The 24,991-nt window shown below is 36.6% G+C and overlaps 1 protein-coding gene across 1 annotated transcript; it reads right to left on the bottom strand.

Annotated features, from left to right (window-relative positions):
• Nucleotides 1-15,846: 15,846 nt before the first annotated feature.
• LOC125224889 lies at nucleotides 15,847-19,553 on the bottom strand. Its single transcript, XM_048128390.1, has 5 exons — nucleotides 19,490-19,553; nucleotides 18,789-18,933; nucleotides 17,980-18,134; nucleotides 17,166-17,282; nucleotides 15,847-16,205 (listed from the first exon to the last, which is right to left on the bottom strand). The coding sequence occupies exons 1-5, from the start codon at nucleotides 19,548-19,550 to the stop codon at nucleotides 16,135-16,137; spliced, it is 549 nt and encodes a 182-aa protein (XP_047984347.1). The 5' UTR covers nucleotides 19,551-19,553; the 3' UTR covers nucleotides 15,847-16,134.
• Nucleotides 19,554-24,991: the final 5,438 nt, after the last annotated feature.

The following is a 24,991-nucleotide window of genomic DNA, read 5'->3' as shown; positions in this document are numbered from 1 at the left end:
TACATAATAAAAAGTGCGTGGAGTCCATCCGCGGGGAAGAAGTGAAACTTCCATACACAACTTCAAAAACTTTTTTTTTGTTTACTTGCTTCTGACACTGACTGAGTGAGTGACTGAGTGAGTTGGCGCTTAACGCACTCAGTGTTACGCGCTGTCAGTTGGAAGTGGCATTAGAGATTTCCTGCTACTAAAATTTATTAAAACTATTCGTCTCACTCGTGGTGGACGTTTCCATAGCGGTGAATCTGCGGCGCGTGGCGACCGCAGAGCTGCTGCTGTGTTATAGACAGCCGCGATCGCTGACGTTTGTCCGTGTCGACACTGCGTTCCACAAGCGTTTATATTGGACATACGCGTATCTAGTGTAAGTAAATACGGTGACTTTAAACGGATATGAAAGTTTCTATAAGTTTTCTATTTCACAATGAATGTGTGTGCGCGTACATTGCGCGCGCGCGCCTGTGTGTATTTGACATATGCCCTTAGACACTTGACAATACCTTTTATGTTTTTAAAATAAGAAAAGATTGGTTCTTTTTTGAATTTATAAAAAAAAATATACCGGGTGGTTCCCGATAGTAAACATAAAATGCGTATCACGGAAAACAAAAAAACACGGTGTATATGTCGCAGTAAGATAGATAAAGCCGTTATATAGTTATAACCCTAGGAATATAATTATACGTCGTAACATAGTTAAACGAAAGCGATTAATTGCTATCTTACTAGGAGTATAACTATAATACTAAACTAGTTTAGTCATATAGTTATATGACTGGATCCAGTTTAGTGAAATGATTGTAGGCAGGAGTGCGGCGGTGCGGCGGAGGTATAGTTATAACCCTAGGGATATAATTATATGCCGTAACATAGCTAAACGAAAGCGATTCCTTACCATCTTACTAGGAATATAATTATAATACGTTACCAGTTTAGTTATATAATTATATCACTGGATTAAACTTAGTCTAGGGATATAGTTATACACCGTGTTTCACTTAACACTAAAAACCTGAAATCAGTTTGTTCAGAATCGAGAGTAGAATCGATTGAGCTATATCTTGATGGGGGTAATATTTTTTGTTTAATTTGTATTATTAGTTATTTTTTACGTGCCCATTCTATTGTATTCGTAATGCGACATTGTGTATATCGCATTGCTAGAGGTTGCTTACCTTTTTCAGTATTTAGGGGTATTAATACTGGCTGGTTACTTGGACGATACTTTTTCCGTTATACGAGTTTGACGTTGTTTGTCAGTTTAATCTTAATGTTTATCATAAGTCATAACAAATTGAACTCGTACCTAATTACAACCTTGTCATTTTGAATGTTGGGTTTAAATTTGCTTACCGCGATTAAATTACCGGGATTTCCCGGGAAATCAAGAACCGGGAAATACCGGGAGCATGCCCTAACTGTTACGTTTTAACTAATATAGCTTGGATTCGTTTGTTTAGTAACCAAACCTTGTGTACTATGTTCGGATCGATACAAAATAAACTTTGTTCTAACGTCAGTGACGATGTTGTTATTCCAAATCGTCCCGCTATACGTATTATAAAACACTGATTTAAACTTTCACGATTTTTACACATATTTAAAATTGCAAACGGGACTTAATACATAGTAATACGCGATTAAGTCCCGTTTGCAATTTTAAATACCGTATTATAATTATATTCCTAGTAAGATGGTTCTGAATCGCTCCCTTATATCCCTAGGGTTATAACTATACCTCCGCCGCACCGCTGCACTCCTGTCTACAATCATTTCACTAAACTGAATCCAGTCATATAACTATATGACTAAACTAGTTTAGTATTATAGTTATATTCCTAGTAAGATAGCAATTAATCGCTTTCGTTTAACTATGTTACGACGTATAATTATATTCCTAGGGTTATAACTATATAACGGCTTTATCTATCTTACTGCGACATATACATATCATCATATTAAGCTTGAAACAACCGTCCACTTTTAGAGAATAAAAAATATTAGTTCACTTGTGGCGTTTCCGCGTGCAGGATTTGTTAATACACCTCGCGGTGAATTTTTCATTTAACCCCCATTCTGTGATTAATTATAGTGGGTTTCTGGTCAGATCGGATTGACGCAATTCGAACAATTGTTTTAATTTATTACTGCACTTGTTTTGACTAAACTATTGGTGTATACAATTAATCGGTGTTAAAATATTTTGGTCTATCTGTGTGAATGGATTTTTTAAAATCATTTTTACAAGTGCCCGTGTGGTGACGGGTTAAGAATTTCACCACCCTCTTTCTTCCCGTGGGTGTCGTAGAAGGCGACTGTGGGATATGGGTTAAATTGTGGCGTAGGCGAGAGACTGGCAACCTGTCACTGCAATGTCACAGTTTCGTTTTCTTTCAACCCCTTATTTGTAAATGGTCGCTGCGGCCGCATCTCTCCGTACACTTCGTAATCTCTAGCCTCTCGCAACTAAGATTGCGCTTGCTGAATCTGTCTTATTGCCCATATTAGATTATGCCGACATTTGCTATATAGACGTTACGGAGGATTAACTCAATAAACTTGAGCGTCTGCAGAATCTTTGTATAGTAATATTTATTTTCGGCTTGCGCAAATTTGACCACGTATCTCACTTCCGTTCTCAGCTCAAATGGCTCCCTATTCGTCGCCGCCGGGACTCACATGTACTCGCCCTTCTTTTTGGCATTCTTTTTACTCCTTCTACTCCTCCTTATCTCAAAGAGCGTTTCAAGTTTCTCTCTTCTATCAGATGTTCTCAAACTCATATGCTTGCTCCTCCACCATCTACTTCTAAATTCTATAGCAACTCTTTTACCTTCCGGGCTGTACGGTTGTGGAATTCCTTACCAGTAGAATTAAGACTAGCAGTCTCTTCCAATTTTCAAAAATCAGCTTAAATTATACTATCTATCTCTATCTTAAGTTGCCATTTTTATTTATATATGTATGTATTATGTGTATGTAAGGTATATTTATTTATGTATTCGGTATATATGTATGTGTTTGTGTTGGTTTTCTCTATATTTCTTGTTCTTGCACTGCCTGTTCGCTTTTGTTTCTGTTCCTTTTTTCCAGCTACCCTAAGGATGTCTGGAATAGATCGCTTTTTAGCGATAAAACCGCGCCTGTTGTTACCTAGTTATACTCTCACTCAACATTCTGTATATTTTTTACATGTAAAATGGTAAAATGGTAAAATAATATTTAATACTTACTTACTTATTTGCCAAGAGTGGCACTGAAACTTGAGTAGTTTCATGTTCTCTGCCAACCCCTTCATGGGACATAGGCGTGCCACAATTATAAACCTTTAAGGTAAGTACATAAGTGGCATACGACCATGGTTATTTTCGGAATCTCTGCAAGTATATATAAAATTTATAAAACTTATTATATAGAGGTAGCATTGAATTTATGTATTGACAAGAACACACATCTGTGAATATCATGCATGATAATTTCATAAAATAATTCTATCTTGTTTCATACTTTTTAGAGCACATTTTATAGTAGTCGGGTTTTAGTTTTTGTACTTTTTTTATTTAACTTACTTTGGGGTTACATTTTATTTATTAATTATGAGGGCACCGAAGGCGCCCGGCTTAGGACACCGTGCGTCGGGCTTCGCCCGACACTTTAAGTAACAGGGCGCCATCGGCGACCGGCTTAGGACAGGACTTTAAGTTAGAGGGGGCCGAAGGCGCCCAGCTTAGGACCGCGTGCGTCGGGCTTTGCCCGACACTTTAAGTTTGAGGGCGCCCAAGGCGCACGGCTTAGAACCGCGTGCGTCGGGCTTCGCCCGACACTTTGTTAGGGTATAGCTGACAATCAGGTTCATATTCATATTAACTAGCTTTCCATAATATATTGTCGTAGTAGAAAGTCATTATGGCACGATGACGTAACATACCCTTTATCTAGTTTTCCTGCAATCACTGATATACGTCAGAATGTCAAAACAGCGTCAAAGTTCATCTAGTTCTTAATATTATGACAATTTGCTGTACGAAAGTAGGTCGAAAAATATTGAAAATCTTTAATAAAATAATTATATAAAGCAGCCAAATTAGTTCCTTTGGCAAAAGCCTTCTTGTGTAACCGCAGTCGGATAATGCATGGAACTATGTCAGAGCGCTTACGGATTTGCAAATAGTAAATTTTTCCGAGAAATCAATGAATTATCCGGTGTAATCAAGTCAGGGATCGGATACCGGTATTTTTTTCGGAACGGTTCCGTACGTTGACCCGAGAACTTTACTTTAGCGTTTCTGGTTCCATTAACCGGTATTCTTTTTCGTTCAGTGAACGAACGTTTATGAGTGAGAACTGTTCCGAAGAACAGAATTAAATGATACGTTCTTTAAAGAACAGTTCGCGGGAACGGAATTAAATGATACGTTCTTTAAAGAACAGTTCGCAGGAACGAAATTATTTCGGTTTTTCTATTTCCAAGAATTTGAACGAACAGTGCAAGCGGTGTCGGCCACGGCCATCACTTTAGTAACTTTAGTTTGATTTGAGACTAGCGGTGAGTAAACGTGGCGTCGAACGAAACAAATACGTCGAAAACATTCTGCACCACAACCACAATGAAGTAAGTTTTTTTCTTTTAACTTAGTGCTTTCAATTTTACCGATTTTAAAATTTAAGTAATGTCACGACGCTTAAGTATTTATTTACAGGCAATCGTACAGTCCAAGGTCAAATAAGGACGGGACGCCGCTATTAGCAAGAGCGAGCGTCCTTATTTGACCTTGGTACGGTCATCTCAGGTGTGTGTGTGTGTGTGTGTGTGTGTGTGTGTGTGTGTGTGTGTGTGTGTGTGTGTGTGTGTGTGTGTGTGTGTGTGTGTGTGTGTGTGTGTGTGCGTGTGCGTGTGCGTGTGCGTGTGCGTGTGCGTGTGCGTGTGCGTGTGCGTGTGCGTGTGCGTGTGCGTGTGCGTGTGCGTGTGCGTGTGCGTGTGCGTGTGCGTGTGCGTGTACAATATACACTACTTTCCCATTAATTGTGTCGTTGGTACTGTAGATAGTCAATTACCATAGAAATTACATCAGCTACTATCAACAATGGACCTTTAGGGTCAGTTGTACCAAACCGTCTGTCACCGTTAAAGCATTCGTTAAATTTTATTGTATGGACAGTTCCATAGGCGTCTGCTGCGTGACGATGATGTGTGTGTCAAATGTGGTTGATGCAACGGGCCCTTAGTCTAAAAACGTCACAATGAAAGATGTGAAATGTGCAATTAGTCACAAAAATAAATTGTTTTTAGTATTCAACACTCCCGTGTCCCAGAACTCGAAGAATCCCAATTCATCCAATGTTCTTATACTGCTGCGAGTGAAAGGGGCACTAATGATGATATTTATGACTTGATCGATGCACAGAATGAGCCACTGAGTAAGTACTTACCTATACTAAACCTTCATGAACCTAAATACTGAAACTCTGCCCGGTGGTTCGGTGTTAGGGCTTGCAATTATCCGTCCAATTCGAAATCCGGATGATTCGACTCGATATTTGAAAATCCGGATATTCGGATAAAATGGATATTTCGAATATTTTTTATTTTATTTAATAAATCTCATAATTAGTAACATAATTATGTACTACGATACGAAAAATACGTCGTAGGAAATTGTTATTTTATAATCAGGCTTGAGCTGTTGTTCGTAACCTTAATGTTAGGTTAGGTTACTTAGTTATTTCATTCTTGCCTTTTTTAGGGTTCCGTAGTCAACTAGGAACCCTTATAGCTTCGCCATGTCTGTCTGTCCGTCCGTCCGTCCGTCCGTCCGTCCGTCCGTCCGTCCGTCCGTCCGTCCGTCCGTCCGTCCGCGGATAATCTCACTAACCGTAAGCACTAGAAAGCTGAAATTTGGTAGCAATATGTATATCAATCACGCCAACAAAGTGCAAAAATAAAAAATGGAAAAAAATGTTTTATTAGGGTACCACCCCTACATGTAAAGTGGGGGCAGATTTTTTTTTTCATTCCAACCCCAACGTGTGATACATCGTTGGATAGGTATTTAAAAATGAATAAGGGTTTACTTAGATCGTTTTTTTGATAATATTAATATTTTCGGAAATAATCGCTCTTAAAGGAAAAAACAGTGCGCCCCCCCCCCTCTAACTTTTGAACCATATATTTAAAAAATATGAAAAAAATCACAAAAGTAGAACTTTATAAAGACTTTCTAGGAAAATTGTTTTGAACTTGATAGGTTCAGTAGTTTTTGAGAAAAATACGGAAAACTACGGAACCCTACACTGAGCGTGGCCCGACACGCTCTTGGCCGGTTTTTATGAAATGACTTCAGTTGCCCATAAGATATATGATTTTATTTTTATGTAATTTTGACTAATATTTGATATTAATGAATTTTAATGCTAGAGACATAATCTGATTGCCATATGAGGCAAAACGTCATGTTGTGATCGTTTAGATCGAATATTACCTAAAAAAGGTATTACCTACCTACTCCTTGTTTAAATATCAGATTGCATTTACGAGGTTTTCATTGCCGATTTATTCAAATGCAAAAAAAACTATGACATATTACAAACACCATTTAGCTTTGTTAAATAACAAGGCTGAATGATCTTTCTCTCTAATAATTTTCACCTCTTATCTTTGATGACTTCGTGACTCCATTCCAGTTACACTTGGGACTCTCGGGTAGACGTTCTTAGCCAGAGGGCCTTACGTTACGTATACAGCGAAAAAGTTTTGGTGTTGCAACACTTGCAACCTATTTTGAAAGGATAAAATGTAAAAGCGTATCTGCTTAACTACTTCATCTTGTTCTGCAGTTCAATACTAAACAGGTCTTCCGCCGCGGGATACATAGAAGACTTCTTTTTGTCAGAAAATTTGAACAGTTTTAGTTCTGTTTGCAATTTATTTATTTATTTATAATGTATTCGGATGCTAACAATAATGAAAGTGCAGCGTTTGATACGGTACTCAGTGTCACTTGATTGATTGAGTTAAATTGATATACATTTACATGAGATTATCCACAAATATTCATGAAAAAAACCCTGCCTGCTAAGCCGCGGTCCCGGCGGATTCGAATCCCGGTAAGGGCATTTATTTGTGTAATGAGCATAGATATTTGTTCCTGAGTCTTGGATGTTTTCTGTGTATATAAGTATGTATTTATCTATATAAGTATGTATTCGTATCGTCGCCTAGCACCCATAGTACAAGCTTTGCTTAGTTTGGGGCTAGGTTGATCTATGTAAGATGTCCCCCAATATTTTTGTTTATTATTTATTTACTTATAGTCATACTTGTTATGGAGAATTTTTGGTCAGAAGCTGCACTTTTGGATGGAAGCAAGCCGCTTTGCATGGTGATAGTAGACATTATAGTAAACGATTTTTTCCGAGGATATCGAAATTTCATCTCTTAGGAAGCCGAGCGTAGCGAGGTGTTTTATGAAAATGAAAAAAATTCTATCTTTTTATTGTATCGTCTGATTTTGACAAAACGTATCTCAAATGAAAGGTATTCATTTGTGTAATTTAAAAAAAATACAAAGAAAAAAAAATTTAAAAGAAAAGTAAGAAAAAAATAAAAAAAGTAAATTTCCGTCTCGCACTGAATAACTTCAAAGAATGACAGACAAAATGTACAATGTCGATATACAAGTTTTTTTTAATCGAAGACAGATAAATTTTTAGTTGAAAACTGAAGACCGCATCGAAATCAGATCAGCATTTTTTAAGATACAAGTTGCCAAAGTTGGGAAAGATCGCTTTATATGGCCACTTTGAAATTCCTTTGCCAGAAAGTCAGAAATAACATGTTTTTCTGACACAGAAAAATACATAGTAACAGTACACATCAAACTAAAATTAAAAATTCCGAGGATATTATAATTTCATCCCTTAGAACGACGAGCGTAGCGAGGTCGGTTACGAAAACCGAAAAAAAATCTCATTTTTTTGTACGTCGTCCGATTTTGACAAAACATGTTTCATTTGAAAGGTATTACTTTATGTAACTTAAAAATATATTGAAAAAAATTGGAAAAAAATGTAAGATTTAAAAAAAAAAACCTTAATTTTCGTATCACACTTAATAACCGCAAAAAACGGTAGACACAGTGTATAATTTCGATATATGATTTTTTTAAATTAAAGAAAAATAAATGCATGATTATAAACTAAAAACCGAATCGAAATCGAATCAGTAGTTTTTAAGATGCAAGTTGTCAAAGTTGGCTTAGTTTGTTTATATGGTCGCTTATAATAGTTATAATATAAATTCCTTAGCCAGAAAGTCAGAAACATTATATTTTTCTTACAGTTAAAAGTATGCATAGGTAATAGACATCATTATAAACATTTTTTTACAAGGATATAAAAATTTCATCCCTTAGAAACCCTTACAAAGACGATCCAATAAAAAAAACTGCCTTTTTTTTGTTTTTCGTAACAGACATCGCTACGCTCGGCTTTCCAAGGGATGAATTTTTTATATCCTCGTAAAAAATTGTTTATTATGATGTCTATTACCTATGCATACTTTTAACTGTGAGAAAAATATAATGTTTCTGACTTTCTGGCTAAGGAATTTATAAGCGACCATATAAACAAACTAAGCCAACTTTGACAAATTGCATCTTAAAAACTACTGATTCGATTTCGATTCGGTTTTTAGTTTATAATCATACATTTATTTGTCTTTAATTTAAAAAAATCTTATATCGAAATTATACACCGTGTCTACCGTTTTTTGCGGTTATTCAGTGTGATACGAAAATTAAGGTTTTTTTTTTAAATCTCACATTTTTTTTCCAATTTTTTTCAATATTTTTTTTAAGTTACATAAAGTAATACCTTTCAAATGAAACATGTTTTGTCAAAATCGGACGACGTACAAAAAAATGAGATTTTTTTTTCGGTTTTCGTAACCGACCTCGCTACGCTCGTCGTTCTAAGGGATGAAATTATAATATCCTCGGAATTTTTAATTTTATTTTGATGTGTACTGTTACTATGTATTTTTCTGTGTCCGAAAAACATATTATTTCTGACTTTCTGGCAAAGGAATTTCAAAGTGGCCATATAAAGCGATCTTTCCCAACTTTGGCAACTTGTATCTTAAAAAATGCTGATCTGATTTCGATGCGGTCTTCAGTTTTCAACTAAAAATTTATCTGTCTTCGATTAAAAAAAAACTTGTATATCGACATTGTACATTTTGTCTGTCATTCTTTGAAGTTATTCAGTGCGAGACGGAAATTTACTTTTTTATTTTTTTCTTACTTTTATTTTAAATTTTTTTTCTTTGTATTTTTTTTTAATTATACAAATTAATACCTTTCATTTGAGATACGTTTTGTCAAAATCGGACGATACAATAAAAAGATAGAATTTTTTTCATTTTCATAAAACACCTCGCTACGCTCGGCTTCTTAAGGGATGAAATTTCGATATCCTCGGAAAAAATCGTTTACTATGATGTCTACTATCACCATGCAAAGCGACTTGCTTCCATCCAAAAGTGCAGCTTTCTTTTCATAACTAGTATGACTATTATTAAATAAGGTAGTAGTGCCACTCAAGGAGTAATTTTTGATATAAATCGCTTTAATATCGTAAATGTGTTAATTTTACTTTAAAATTTGTTTTCCAAATGAGCTTCTTAAAAATTGCAATGGTGTTTCTGTCATTCACAATATTCGAATTATTCGTTTTATCCGGATTTTAACGTGCAAATTATCCGAATTTCAAAATCAGCGGATATATCCGGATTACAATACAAGCCCTATTCGGTGTCACTCCTAAAGTAGGTACTTACAGGCGACCGTACCGACATATGTCAATTAGGGACGCAGTTATTTGTAAAAAAATGAGAAAGCCTTATACGGTCAACCGGGGTGGCTTTAAAACGCAGGGGTGACTTTGAAAATTTAGTTTTAAAGTCATACTGTAAGTAAATTCGCGATTTTCTATGGTAGATTTACAAGAATATTTATTGATCTATTATCTATCTACTAATTACATGAACAGTTTCAGTAAATAATGAATGATGTTAATTTTAAAGCCGTTCAAATACCATCAAAGTAACCCCAAATTTTCCTAAAGCCACCCCGGTTGACGTAGCTCTCCCGCTCTTACAATCCCGTACTTGTTGGACCTTGGTCGGTTTGGTCGTCTGTAGACAGTGTAGACACTAATACACTCGCCAACTACAGTTGTGTATTCCATGTAGATACACCAAGGGCCCAATTCTCAAAAGCTTGTAACTTATTGTAATAATTTTCTAGAAATGTAAGTACATTATGCAAAATAAATAAGATATTTTTATTGCAGATAAAAGCTTTGACATAGATGATGAAGATCTAGCCTTCAAAAAAATATATATAGAGAAAAAACTACCCCATATCCAAGCGATTCTGATGTCAAGGTCATCAGAATTGTTGGATGTAAGTGCTTATAGTGTGAGAAAGCTGTATAAAATATAATCTGCACTAATTTGTATAAATATGTGTGTTACTTAATCTGTGTGAATTTGTAATAGTGATATGTTTTTAAATGTTTTTAAGGACCAAGATGCAGTCCTTGAGAGAGCACAACCCATGCAATCCATTTATAGTGAACCGGAACCGGACGCGATGTGCCCTTGTTCATGCAAGCGTAATATAGTTGCAGTCGTTATAAGAAAAAAGTTAGAACAAGTTCCCGAAGAGAATTTACGGGCTTGTTTAGAAGATCTCGAAAATAAAATAGAAAAATATTATTAAATGTGTATCAAGATTATGATTGTGTACTCTATCATAATTATAGCTTCAGTGTAAAAGTCAATCATATTTTGGTACATTCGTTAGTGAAATATCGTTATAAAATAAGGGTTATTCCACTAGTCAGAGTTACCACTAAGTCGTTACCAGTGGTAACTACAATGTTATTTTCCCATAGGCAATTACTGGAAAGATTATATCATAAGATTCATAAGTTTTGTTTTATTTTATACACATGTAAAGCATGACCAGAAATATATGACTACGCGCCATGTAGCGGAATTTCATTAAAACTATTTTCTTCATAGTCATCATACTATACTGAACTGTCACTCCATACATCAGAATAACAGCGCACTCCTGCCTGACAATAGTTATTTATATTTCTGGTCAGGCTTTAGTTTCTTAACCATACTTACCATATCCAACGCGATCAATGTTATTTTCACCAAATCTAATGGCAACAGCTGAGACTGTTTCCTCACCTTTAATTGATTGGCCTCAATGGCCACTGCGTAAGAGTCGTTAGAGGTGCACATTGACTTGCCTAATATCAAGGACGATAGATACCGGGACTGACAAAGCCCATACAAAAGTTTACCTCTGAAATGTCCCATACATTTCCGAGCGATTATTTCCGAAAAAATTAACAATATCAAAAAATGTTAGTAGTAAACCCCTATTCATTTTTTAATACCTATCCAACAATAGGTATATCACACGTCAGGGTTGAAATGAAAAAAAAATCTCTCCCCACTTTACGTGTAGGGGGCGGGCACCCTAATAATGTTCTCATGCAATGATTAGTTGGTTTCGATTTAGCTTAATATATTTTTTGTTCTTATTTATGGTGTCTGTATTTAGCTCTGCCGTGAAAAATATTTAAAGAAATAAGGAGGCCGTTTCATCATCGCCACCAGTACAAAACAAGGTCCCACGTAAGAAGAAAATAAACATCGACGACTTCGATACAGGCACAAGCTTCATGAATTTTAGGCTGTGTGGAAGTAGCAAGTCTTCAAACCTAGCTTATTAAATTGTCATTCTCTAAAACCATGCTTTAATTTTCTACAAATATTAACGCGAAACGAAACCCAGTACTCGCTGTCCCGATTATACATGACGTCGGCACATTATTGCCATATGAAAACGATTTGTAGCGACTAGGGTGTGCAAACCGGTTAACCGGTTAACCGAAAAACCGGTTAACCGAGACTTTTTGGCCTCTGTTAAAAACCGGTTTTTATAGTCTCTAACCGGTTAATAACCGAAACTGTATTTATTTCTCAAAATTTGGAAAATTAGGCATTAAAAGGTTCAAAAATACGTAATTATTTAATGTTTTGTAATAATAAAGATTTATTCATTACTTTTCATTAACAACATTATTATCTGTAATGATTTTATTTTAAAAATTAGTCCCGAGTCTACTCAATTATACATTTTATACAATACAGTAGAGTCCGGTTAGTATATTACGACTCCGCATAGACCTAACGTCCAACCTCTTACAACGACATAAGCACAGGTATTTATTTGGTTTTCGTATGTGATAGTATGAAAGTACATCCGTTTATTACGACTCCGATTTTAACGACCAGCCGCTTTTTACGACACATTTTAATAAATAATAAATTAATATTAGGGACACCTTATACACAGATCAACTTAGCCCCAAACTAAGCAAAGCTTGTACTATGGGTGCTAAGCGACGATATACATACTTAAATAGATAAATACATACTTATATACATAGAAAACATCCATGACTCAGGAACAAATATTTTAAACATTGTGCAACACAATTGTGTTGTGTTAAACATTGTGTTGCTCATCACACAAATAAATGCCCTTACCGGGATTCGAACCCAGGACCGCGGCTTAGCAGACAGGGTCACTACCGACTGAGCCAGACCGGTCGTCATTATACACAGAATCCGTCCGTCAAGTCCGATTGCAACGACGAGCGACAACGTTTTTAGTTTTACTAGTAAATTGAGGAAACAAAGCTACTTCCACCCAAGCACGGCCCCCTGTCTTGCCTACAAGTAGCAAAATTACATTGTGGCCACGTAACTTTTTGGAGTATTGCTTTTAAAATTTTAACAATTTGTTCGTTTCGGGACTAATCTTACCTCTATAAGCTAAATAGAACCCAATTTGTATTTTTCGATTGCGTATAAACTAGCTTTACTTACAAATGATGAGCAAGCAGCAAGCACGCATACTAAAAAGGACTTTTCTAACTAAACAATTCACAATAGTACGACATCCGGTTAGTACGACGTAATATCAGCGGTCCCTTGAGCGTCGTTGTAACTGGAGTCTACCGTATATTTCAAACTATATTTTTTAAAAGAAAGGTAAAATGGAGATCTTGGTTTTCTTACATCAATTGCTTGTATTATTAGATTTACTAGGGGCTCTGGGAGCTGTAGACCTTAGCGACATGCCTAGAATACGCAACTGACGAATCACATTCAAACCACACAAGCCTTTTTTAGCAATTTCCGCATTTACCAAATTTCCAAAAACTGGATAAAAATGATCTTCATCGTGCAAGTAATACCTGCTACGATATCATCAACATCAGAATTCTTAAAGGTAATGGTAATTACATATTGCGTAGTACGGCCATTTACTAAAAATCCTCAAAACCGGTTAATAACCGGTTAACCGGTTTTGAAGGAAAAGTTTCGGTTATTAACCGGTTTTTTAAGTTAACCGGTTTTTGCATACCCTAGTAGCGACACTCTTCCAGGGTCAAATAAAAACTTGTCAGGCTTTAGTTACTAAAAAAAATCCGGATTTAATCCGGAGTTCGGATTTTGCCCTAAAAATAATCCGAAAATCCGGATTTTATATTATTGCAATCCCTAGGTATAACCCAATCCTTTCAGAAAATATTTACTTTATCACAAAATTATTTTAAACTTTCTTTTTGACATCGAAAAGGCTTTAGTTTTTTACATACCGAATAACTTTATTTCGGTATCATGATTCCTTTTAAGATAATTACATTATGTATAAGGTAAGGAATAATATTTAGAATACCTAAAATATGACAAATTTGCATTCTATTCAAATCAGTACGAGTATACTTCACGGAGTCCAAAACTATACGCAAATCAGAAGTCCAAAACTAGAAAAATATAGATAGAGACTATAGAGAGCGATTGCGGGCGCCGGTCGGCTCGAGCGCGAGTACTTGCGCCGCCGGCGTACGCGTCTGTGTGCGTGCGCCACGCGCACACACAACTTTACTATACAGGGCCTCTCTGTGGGTTCCGCCCCCGTCAACGCGACGGCGATAAAGACCTAAAAATCTGAATTCGTGCTTGCCTCCTGTATCGTCTTAATCCTTTAATGATTCCGTTAACGTGAAACTTTAAGTAGACAGGTTTTATGAAGACAATTGGCCGGTGAGCCCTACAATTTTAAAATTTGCCGCCCTTTATACATGGTGTATATTCTATGCTGTTTCTTCCTATCCTAATAGTTTCAATATCAAGCATACACTATCACTGCACGTTCGCTGTTTATACGCCGAAAGTTGCAACTCAAGTAAATGAAGTAAACAAAACAAACAACCTACCTTCACCTTCATTGCCGGCCGCGGCCGGCCGGCTAACCGAAACAGAAATATACATGAACTTCGTGTGAAAAAGAGACAGCGAAAGGCGGCTCGTGCGTCGGCGAAAACGTTCGGCTCTGGCGCTCGCTACAGTCGCTATACCTACCTACTCCCGCGCGGCTCGGAACGAAATAATATTGGTTTTAGGAACGCTAAAATTCTGTTCGTTCATTTAAACGTTACTGTAAGGAACTGTTCTTTGAGGGAACGAAATAAGAACCGAAACCGAAATTATTTTGTTCCCACTGAACAAAATTTATAATGAACCGTTCGTTTAGGGAACGATATAAGAACCGTAACCGAAATTATTTTGTTCCCATTGAACAAAATTTATAGGTAACGGTTTAAGAACGATATCAAATGGTATTTGGGAACGGGTTCCGATCCCTGAATCAAGTAAAGCTGGGAATAAAAGCTAACTATATGAAATGTGCTAATCAAGCCCTTCCAAATGATATACAACATGTCATCCTAACTTCATTTTATTTTTTAGCTTCGTTACTTTATGACCTCTAGAGGGCGCCATGTTTCGTTTGCGGTGACGTCATAATAGCCTATAACCAGCGGATGATTAAGACGATTCGAATGACATATCGTTTGTCAAATTCTAATGAGTACTTTAGAAGTTATGAGGGACCGGATGAACATACATACATGCATACATACATACCCACATACATACCGGTCAAAATCATAACCCTCCTTTTACGTTGCCGTAGTCGGGTAAAAAGAGATAATTAAGGTAGTTCAAAATATTTTGCTATAGTATTGTCTCGGAAACGATCGTATCTATTTGCCAAGCTAACTTAAGTCTTAAGTTTTTGGTAATTTATATAATTTTTATTTCATTTTCTGTTCATGGAGATGCACAAAAATGTAAAATAAAACACATGTATAACTTATTTGGATTTATTCAGAAACAGACACAATACTTACATAAAAAACAATTAATAATACGAGTACTAACGTCCAGGCGCCCATATATCTCAAAACTGTAAGTTACAAGTTACAAGCGGAAGTCTCATTCCAACTTGTCAATTTAGACATTGATAACCACTTGTAAATTGTAACTTGTAGCTTCGAGAAATGGGCCCCAGAAAGTACACTTCTTATCAAGGATGATATAATACCGGGACTGACAAAGCCCAAACAAAAAAGTGTACAGTCAGCTGCAGAGAAAACATTGCATACAAATTTGTACGTGGGTCTCCTTTTCTCTGCAGCTGACTGTACCACTTAAATCTATGGGCCTTTTAGGGATAAAGCTAGATGTCTCTGTTTCGCAGCCTGGAAGTGGAAAATATCATATTTTCCCCAAATATTATTGCGTGTTTTTATTTTTTAACAAATGACATAGGTGTTTCTTTAATATTTCATATGAAATAAATATCTATTTCATATTTAATATCAGATATCACGTCAATACACATTTTTGGTAGACATCATCAATGTAGTTATTATAGTATTTAATAGGTGGCGCTATAAAATTGAGGTACCTACGATTCTTATTAGTATTAAGATTTGTCAATTCTAAAAGTCCTTTTCTAAAATGGCGCTATGCCATTCGGCTAATTAAGATTGTCAAAAATCAATTGATTATTTTGTAGTAGCGCACGTAAAGGGGCATCAAGCTGTGCTAAGTTTAATAATTGCTACGTAGCAATGCGAGTCGAACGGTGCAGGAGTCAGCAAGAATGACCCACTAATAAACTGTACATATCTTCAGCAATTGAAGATCCAACAAATGAAACCCTTCCAGAAGATGTTTACGAAGAAGTATTCTATTGCGGACCCTGTAAAAATAAAAAGTATTTTAATCACTAAGTACGTACAAAACTAAAGTTTGACAGTGATTCAGGGTCGAAACTTGTCCTTTTCTGCAGCATGGCACTTTTACATTTTATTTATTTATTTTAATCTTTATTGCGCAAAGAAAATGCAATTGTACACAAGGCGGACTTAATTGCATTCTCTACCAGTCAACCTTCGGGCAAAACAAGGAAATTGTAGGCGGTGCGACATACAATTATATTAAGAACAAAAATTACATTTTAAGTTTATTGTATGCCTTTCGACTAATGGAAAAAACGTGTAAAATAAAGGTACACTATTATTGTTTGACTTGTTCACCAGCTACATGATCACCTCCTTAATAGGCTAGTTTCCTAGTAGTCAAATCAGTTTCTTTTTATGAACTGTCAAAACGATTTGCTAATATGGAATTAATCTGAGGAGTGACGTCACGAACAATTCATTTACTTTATATCTTTCTATTTGACTAATTAAATAGAAATTATGTTGAAACATAACTAGTGTCCATATTTTTCTTCCAGTTTGTTGATGCTTTATTTCGTGCACAGCTTAAAATATTTTATTTTAAGTATAGGAAACTAGCCTATTATTGTTATTATATTTATGTTCCCAAGAATAGAAGAGAATAGAATAGAAAAACGTTTATTGCAGAAACCATCATTCAGGACCACATACATTTGAAAAAAGAAAAAAAAAGAAATCTTATGAATTAAATACTTTACTATATTGCTTATTATCATATAACAAAAGGTGCTGGAGTGCTGATGCTGCAGATACAGGCCACAAAAGGACTCCACTCAGCATATGCTCCAGCATATAATGCTACAGTGCTGGTCTTCCGTGAAGCCCAGGAAGTAAGAAGATAGCTCAGAAAATTAAAGGCAGTGTCAATATAAGGAACAAAAAAGTGATTTGATTAAAATAAGGAAGTGGATATTTACAGAATGTTATCCCTTTGGGCGGTTTGGTCTTTCTTGAGAATTTTTTTCTTGTTTTCGTTGTTGTCCCCGATTTGGTAGTGGTCGACACAAAAGAGTATGCCAGAATGGTGATAGTATCTGAAATATTTAACGTATGTAGGAAAATGTACATATATTATACTTTTAAAATATTTAAAAAACACTTACACACTAAAAAAAAAGTACTAAGTATGCATATTTCATGATATAATATGTGGATGACCAATTTTGTTCCAAAAAACATCTAAAACCGTTATCTCGGAGATAACCTAGCTGCTCTAGCTAGATCGATTGTTAGCCTTAAAGACACAGTACAAAATACTAAATGAATGATGATGAAAGACCGCACCGTCGGGTAAGGGGCTTTAAAGCTCTGAGTCGTCGTACTAAACGTATGAGAGTGTTTAAACGTAATAATATTGTAAATATTATTTTAAGTATTACTTTTATGAATAACATTTACTTTTTATGTGAAAATACATATTTTTTTAATACTTTTATTTTTTTAAATGTTAATAATTTAATTCACTTTCGATATCAATTGGAAGTTTTACGGAATTATCGCTTGGCTACACTAAAGGTGTAGTACCTTGTATCATTACGGAAATTCTCGCTGACTGTGGCTGAGGTTGGTGGCTTTGATAACAAAGCGATTGAGTATAGATAGCCGTAAGTGCAAGTTTCAGCAAAGGATAAAATTTTCCACTTTTGATTCATTAAAACCTAGTCAGTTTATATATAAAGATAGACATAAAAAAAAGTTTATATATATAAGTTCTTAGGAGAACGTGCGTACCATTCGCCGTTTGAGTGTATCGTGATGTTGTAGTCTCATACGTGACGGGTTCCGTAGACCAGCGGTCATAGTCCGGCACCCACATGCTATCGTCCAACGGTTCGAACCCGTCCAGCGTTTGATACGTGGGGCCCCGGTACTCTGTCGGCGTCAATCTGCCAAATTTAAGTAAAGGATAACCATTAAATATGAATATTTAAACAGATTGTAATTTATTGAGCGTATATAATGATCTATTGCTGAGCACAGGCCTCCTCCCTCGCGTGAGAAGTCTCGGGCTATAGTCCCCATGCTATTCTGATGCGGACTGGGGACTTCACAAACAGATATACATTATAAGTATTTACTCACGATGTTTTCCTTGACTGGAAATGCTGACTATATATTGCTTAAAATAAATGTACAATTACAACGTGAGCCGGAAATAGGGATGTATTAAAAATGTACATGCGATACATATGATTATATTCCGTGTCCATAGTTGTTGTATTACGAATAACAGCTTGTGCGCTCACTGAAGACAATAAGTAAATGATCACCAGCTTATGCCTTAAAATAAATCCAATGTGTAAAAAATCATGAATGTTTGACCGGAGCGTTTTGTTTCGTCTGCAAATTATAAAAAAGGTTAACTAGGTTGGGTCGCGGAAGAGTACTTCGGTGTGACTGGGACCTCGCCTTATAGACGACAGGAAAGGGATTTTAGTGGGTAAAACGCGGGTCTTTTCACCGTAGAGAGTCCCTCATAAACTTCCTAAGTCTGTTTTCGCGCCTTACTCATGCAATACATTTCCCCTCTTAAAAAGTACCTGAAATCTTCATAGTACGTGCCCTCCTCCCACTTCCACATCTCGATGTCGAGCAGTGACATGTTGACGTGCAGGCCGTACACGCTGATGTCCAATATGCAGTTCTCAGTGAACAACACGTCGATGGCTACGTCGAATCGTGTACCTGTGAGAGTTGACTATTGGGAACACCTTATACAGATCAACTTAGCCCCAAACTAAGCAAAGCTTGTGCTATGGGTGCTAAGCGACGATATACATACTTAAATAGATAAATACATACTTATTATATACATAGAAAACATCCATGGCTCAGGAACAAATATCTCATCACACAAATAAATGGCCTTACCGGGATTCGAACCAAGGACCGCGGCTCAGCAGGCTGGGTCACTACCGACTGAGCCAAACCGTATTGTAAAAACTTGCCCTTCGGCTACTGTTACAGAATGGAAATAGGAATTTCAATCCGGCCGGATTTTGGCCATCATATTAGATCAGATTTGAATCACTGATTCTGAGCTCAACAAATCCAGGATCTGAGATAATATTTGGCTTCGATTAAAAAAAAAATCCTCCCTGTGGTCGGACGTGACACCACCTCTATTTAAGATTAGATTAAAGTTATTTATTTGTTGAAGAAAAACACACAGTATTTTACAGACTTTCACTGAGAGATATAGGCGTATCAGCTGCTCCTGCCTCCCAAGCCAAAAACTTACCTCTATAAGAGTAGCAGGCTACCCCCCCGGGCGCGCGCGGACAGAAGTGACGTACTCGCATCTCAGCCGATGCGGACGCGTGTTTGAGGTCGAATATCACGCACGAATACTGTACCGTGTCGTATATCGTCATCTGCAAATATACACCCCACCAAAACAATGTCATGTAAAATGTTGCCAAGACGAGACCAACTGACCTGAGAAAAAGTTATCGGAGCTTAAGTAAAGCCAAGTTTCTAATGCTACAAGCCCTAACTTCACGTATTCCCACATTTTCCGTGACATTTAGGCTATCGAGTAATGTGTTCTAAAATGTCAAAACTCTGCTAATACGTTAATAGACAAAGTGGCAGTCATTGCTAACCCGTTGTACTTATCATCCACCAAAAATTAATACGCAAATAAATATAACAAACCACCTCAAAAAATACAAAATTCGACATGTGTTTCGCCCTTCTACGAGGCATCCCGGACGGTTTATTATATTAAAATAAATAAATAAATAAATAAATATTGGGGACACCTTACACGGATCAACTTAGCCCCAAACTAAGCAAAGCTTGTACTATGGGTGCTAAGCGACGATATACATACTTAAATATTTATTTAAGTATTTATATTTACTTAAGTATTTATTTTTGCGACGCTAACTGGGACCAGTGGACCCAGTGTTTAACGTTATCGTAAAATAAAAACTAAGTATTGCACTTTAGTGGTTATACATATTATATTCTTCAAATGAAATCATAATGTTATACTAAAATTATAATCAACACTTTAAAGGCTTATCATAGGCGATAGTTTGATACAAATAATTATAAAAATAGCCTTTATTACCTGAAATATGGTAGTGACAAGTGACAGTTGAGATTTGATTTGTAGATAATTTGTAGTCTATTACTACTTCAACCCGTAAAGGGCCCCATACACAGTACGATTCATACACAATACGTGCAAAATGGGATACTGCTGTTGTATTGAGAGATGTTGTAGGCGATACAAAGCATTAAGTTCACCGGGTCAGCTAGTCTTTTATAATCTTCAAAAGTCTTTGTTTACATGTTCTTAGAGTACCTAATGCTTAATTTGAACCTTCTACGAAAATTGGTTTGGACAAAATCAGTTCAGCTCTTTTTGAACTACGGATCCCTAACACTAAGTATGGCTCAACATGCTCTTGACCATTTTATTATCACTTATTTTATCAGCAATAATGTCCACAAGATGCACGGTAGAAACTCGGTGTTGTAATAAATTAAGGAAACCATAAAAAAAGAAACAGAATTAATTAAAAACCAAAATATGTATTAATGCTAGACTACCTTATATAGATCAGTATTCCTATAAGTTTCAGTTGAGTTGAGTTCTAATAATAACTCTGTTGTCCCTAGTCTTAAGCGTAACAAAACACTCGAGTCAAGTTCAGAAGACTCAAGTTCCAATGAAAAGCTCGAGTCTCCGTAGGTTAAAAAGAACTCAAGCTTTGATTCAATGACTGGAGTCTAAAAAAATGAGTCGAGTCTTAGAAATTGAGACTCAAAGGACTTGAGTCTTTACCAACACTACTTACTATATTTTTGAAATACTTATAAAAACCTCTTTCATTTGATATGTAACACAATATAGTTCTAGAAACTTTGATTTTTAATTTTCACTTTTACCCCCCCAAAAGTGGACCCTATAATTAAATTTTCTTAATTTAAATTACATGTCCGTCTTTGAGTCACAGGTTTACATTACGTGCCAAGTTAATCGGTTCAGTAGTTTCGGAGAAAATGGCTGTGACAGAGGGACAGACAGACACACGAGTGATCCTATAAGGGTTCCGTTTTTCCTTTTTGAGGTACGGAACCCTAAAAAAAGTAATACCTGCACGGGTAGCATGGTCGCGCGATAGACGATAAAATATATCAAGCCGTCCCTATCGCACTATTACTAAGTGCGATTGGGACGGCCAGCTGTTTTATCATTTATCGCGCGACCATACTTGCCTGCCTGATTTCATCTTGAGTAATCGTCTTGATGTATTTAGACTCACATTGTATTTGATGAGTTTCACGTTTCTGCTGTCCGTTTCAAGATTGACAGCTTCCCGATATATCAAGTTTTGTTTTTCATAATCGTCACAATCACCAAAACGCATTAACATTCCGATAGCGATTCCACCTGCAAATAATGATAAACAAGATAAATATTTACACGGAATATCACAATGTTACTTTCAATTTGTTAATTGCTAGAATAGACTCAGAGCCCACAGCCGCCAAACCTTCCTCTTATTAACAAGGATGAAACTTTGTGATCGTATAGAGTGCGTATCGACGTTTAATGACTGCATATTTTCTAGTTCAGCCCGACGACCATTTATTTGCTAAAAGGTTTTTTTAAAACACTAACTTACCTTAAATTCTCAAAGCTAATTATTATTATGTATTAGAAAATACTGTTTAAGTTAGAGAGACTTTCAAGCGTCTGGTAAAAGTTACGGCTGGCAGATATGGCCAGGAAATGATGACTATCAATTGCTAACTTAACAGCAACAAAGTGGATGACCGCCATTTAGAATTCCAAATTTGTCATTAATTTTGGCATCAACACCCCTGAAAACATACACATACATACAATCACGCCTGTATCCCATAAAGAGATATGCAGAGCACATGAACTACTCAAGTTTCAGTGCCACTCTTGGCAAAAAGGGGTTGAAAGAAAACGAAATTGTGACATTGCAGTGACAGGTTGCCAGCCTCTCGCCTACGCCACAATTTAACCCATATCCCACTATTAGCTTGGTCAACGAACGATTCTAGAAGGAATGGCCGAAAGCAGAAAGTTTCACTATGGGATGTTGTTAGAGATCTGATAGTCAGGAGACATACATACTAAAAGTCCTTGGACTTTGGACCTGAGCTCGAAGAGGGGGGGGGGGGGGATGAAAAAGGTCAGCACGAGCATTTTTCCTATCTCTCCCGTTTCCTGACCTTTCAGGGTGAGCTGGGACTTCGTACTATTTTGCGGTTATCTTTAAAATTACGTAATAAAACAACAGATATTCAAAGACAACAAGGTCAAGGTGGTTCAGGAGTTGAACCGCTGGTCCCACAAATCCAAGCTCTTAAGTCCCCGAACCATCCACACAAAGGTAACTCATCTATCATACAAAAAAAATATTTACTCAAATCGGACCACGGGTAGTACAAATAATACTCACTCTCCTCCTTCTAGGTAAAGAAGACGGTTAAAAATTATCATCATTATCATGAACACAATTATCATCATCGGGTCCAATTCATTAACTTGTTGATTTACGGAAGAAAATGCTCGCTTCGTTTCGCTCAGACCAAAAAATTACCTCGGGTATAAATTTTTATGGCCTTGTACAATCTACTATTTCAAAAATCGGCCGGCGGGTCCAACTAGCGAATTAGATACATTATCCCAAAGTTTCATCCTTGAGAAAATTAGTAAGGTCTTGCGGCTCTGGGCTCTTGCTCTAAATACCTGTAGCTCGAGCAAATAGTTAAAACATCATTAAATTTGTTCCTGTCACAAGAGGCCAAGACAAGATAACAGCTCACGCTCACACGCTCAGCGAGACAAGAGCTCTATTAATTACTGATTAAGCCAGCTATCACCGTAACGTCTTACGCACACATATGATTACATACATGAAGCTGTAGCCATTTCGATAAGCCATTATCAGCTTTTCGACACAGTTTTACAAAATTTACCGACATCCAGGATGTCTAGAAGCTAAGATTAAAATGGACACGTACTCCGCAAAACATATCGGTGCGGGTTGATCTGAGATATGGTAACGCGCTGAAACTTGTTCAGGGAATCCTCGATCCAGGGGTAGTACCGCAGCATGTCCAGGAACCGGGACGGCGCGGCGCAACCTGGCCCGTACACGCCAATACCAAGCTGTGAATATTATTTTAGTTACTTATGTTCTATGCACCTATTGTATCAAAGTCTCCAGTAATAAATGTGTAAACATATATTTATGTACGTTACCGTATTAGTATATAGCACCACAGAATATATTTATGTTCTACTTTGATGTTCACGAAATTCCGCCTTATTAAGTGTCTACATAATTAATATTGTCTTCGGTTACCGCGATAGTTACTCATGAAATAAAATTATGGAAACGGATTAAAAAACGTCGGGATGAATTTACAATTCAGCCCGACGTTTTGAACACTTTACAGCATTCGTGGTCAACGGGTGACTGAGGAAAAATTACAATGTGCAAAAGCTACCCACATACAAGAAGTGTTCTAAACGTCGGGATGAATTGTAAATTCATTATACGCGATTTAATCCGTTTGCATAGTTTTATTTCATGCCTACATAATTATTATAAAGAAACGTATCGCACGTAAGCAGTGACCGACGATAGGGTTGCCTGTGCATTAAAAAAAAATATTTAACGAATGCATAATCTGACATGTTAGGTATACTATTATATTCAAGTCTTTGGTTTTAGATTTGAATAAGCATACCAGCTGCCAGCGCCCCCACACGTCGCGGGTGGCAAGCACGGAGCCCGCGCCCCACACGCACGGCACGGTGAATCCCATCGCCACCATACATTTGACGTACGACGGCCGGCGGCGAGTGGCGTCCAGCTAAAACATACTAGTCATAAAAGTATATTATATACACAAGTTGTTGCCCAGGACTTCATTCGCGTTGATCCACATACAAACTTTCATCCCTATTTTAACCCGTTTACGGGACGAAATCGAAAAACATTAGAATTGCATTTCTTCCATTTTTAGGGTTCCGTAGTCAACTAGGAACCCTTATAGTTTCGCCATGTCTGTCTGTCCGTCCGTCCGTCCGTCCGTCCGTCCGTCCGCGGATAATCTCAGTAACCGTAAGTACTAGAAAGCTGAAATTTGGTACCAATATGTATATCAATCACGCCAACAAAGTGCAAAAATAAAAAATGGAAAAAAATGTTTTATTTGGGTACCCCCCCTACATGTAAAGTGGGGGCTGATATTTTTTTTCATTCCAACCCCAACGTGTGATATATTGTTGGATAGGTATTTAAAAATAAATAAGGGTTTACTAAGATCGTTTTTTGATAATATTAATATTTTCGGAAATAATCGCTCCTAAAGGAAAAAAAAGTGCGTCCCCCCCCTCTAACTTCTGAACCATATGATTAAAAAATATGACAAAAATCACAAAAGTAGAATTTTATAAAGACTTTCTAGGAAAATTGTTTTGAACTTGATAGGTTCAGTAGTTTTTGAGAAAAATACGAAAAACTACGGAACCCTACACTGAGCGTGGCCCGACACGCTCTTGGCCGGTTTTATTTACTATCTTTTCATCAATTTTCAAGTTCCTAACTTAAAATTAGACCCCTATTCCACATTTCATCCCTTTTTTAACCCTCTTTGGGGTGAAATATTTTAAAATGGTTTCTTACCTGTATAGTTGGGGTCCATAATGAAAAATACGGTCCCATCCGGAAGAAAGCAT

This window comes from Leguminivora glycinivorella, chromosome 3 (assembly GCF_023078275.1).
Source record: "Leguminivora glycinivorella isolate SPB_JAAS2020 chromosome 3, LegGlyc_1.1, whole genome shotgun sequence".
Lineage (NCBI taxonomy): Eukaryota > Metazoa > Arthropoda > Insecta > Lepidoptera > Tortricidae > Leguminivora > Leguminivora glycinivorella.
This window is presented reverse-complemented; position numbering and strand designations above follow the sequence as displayed.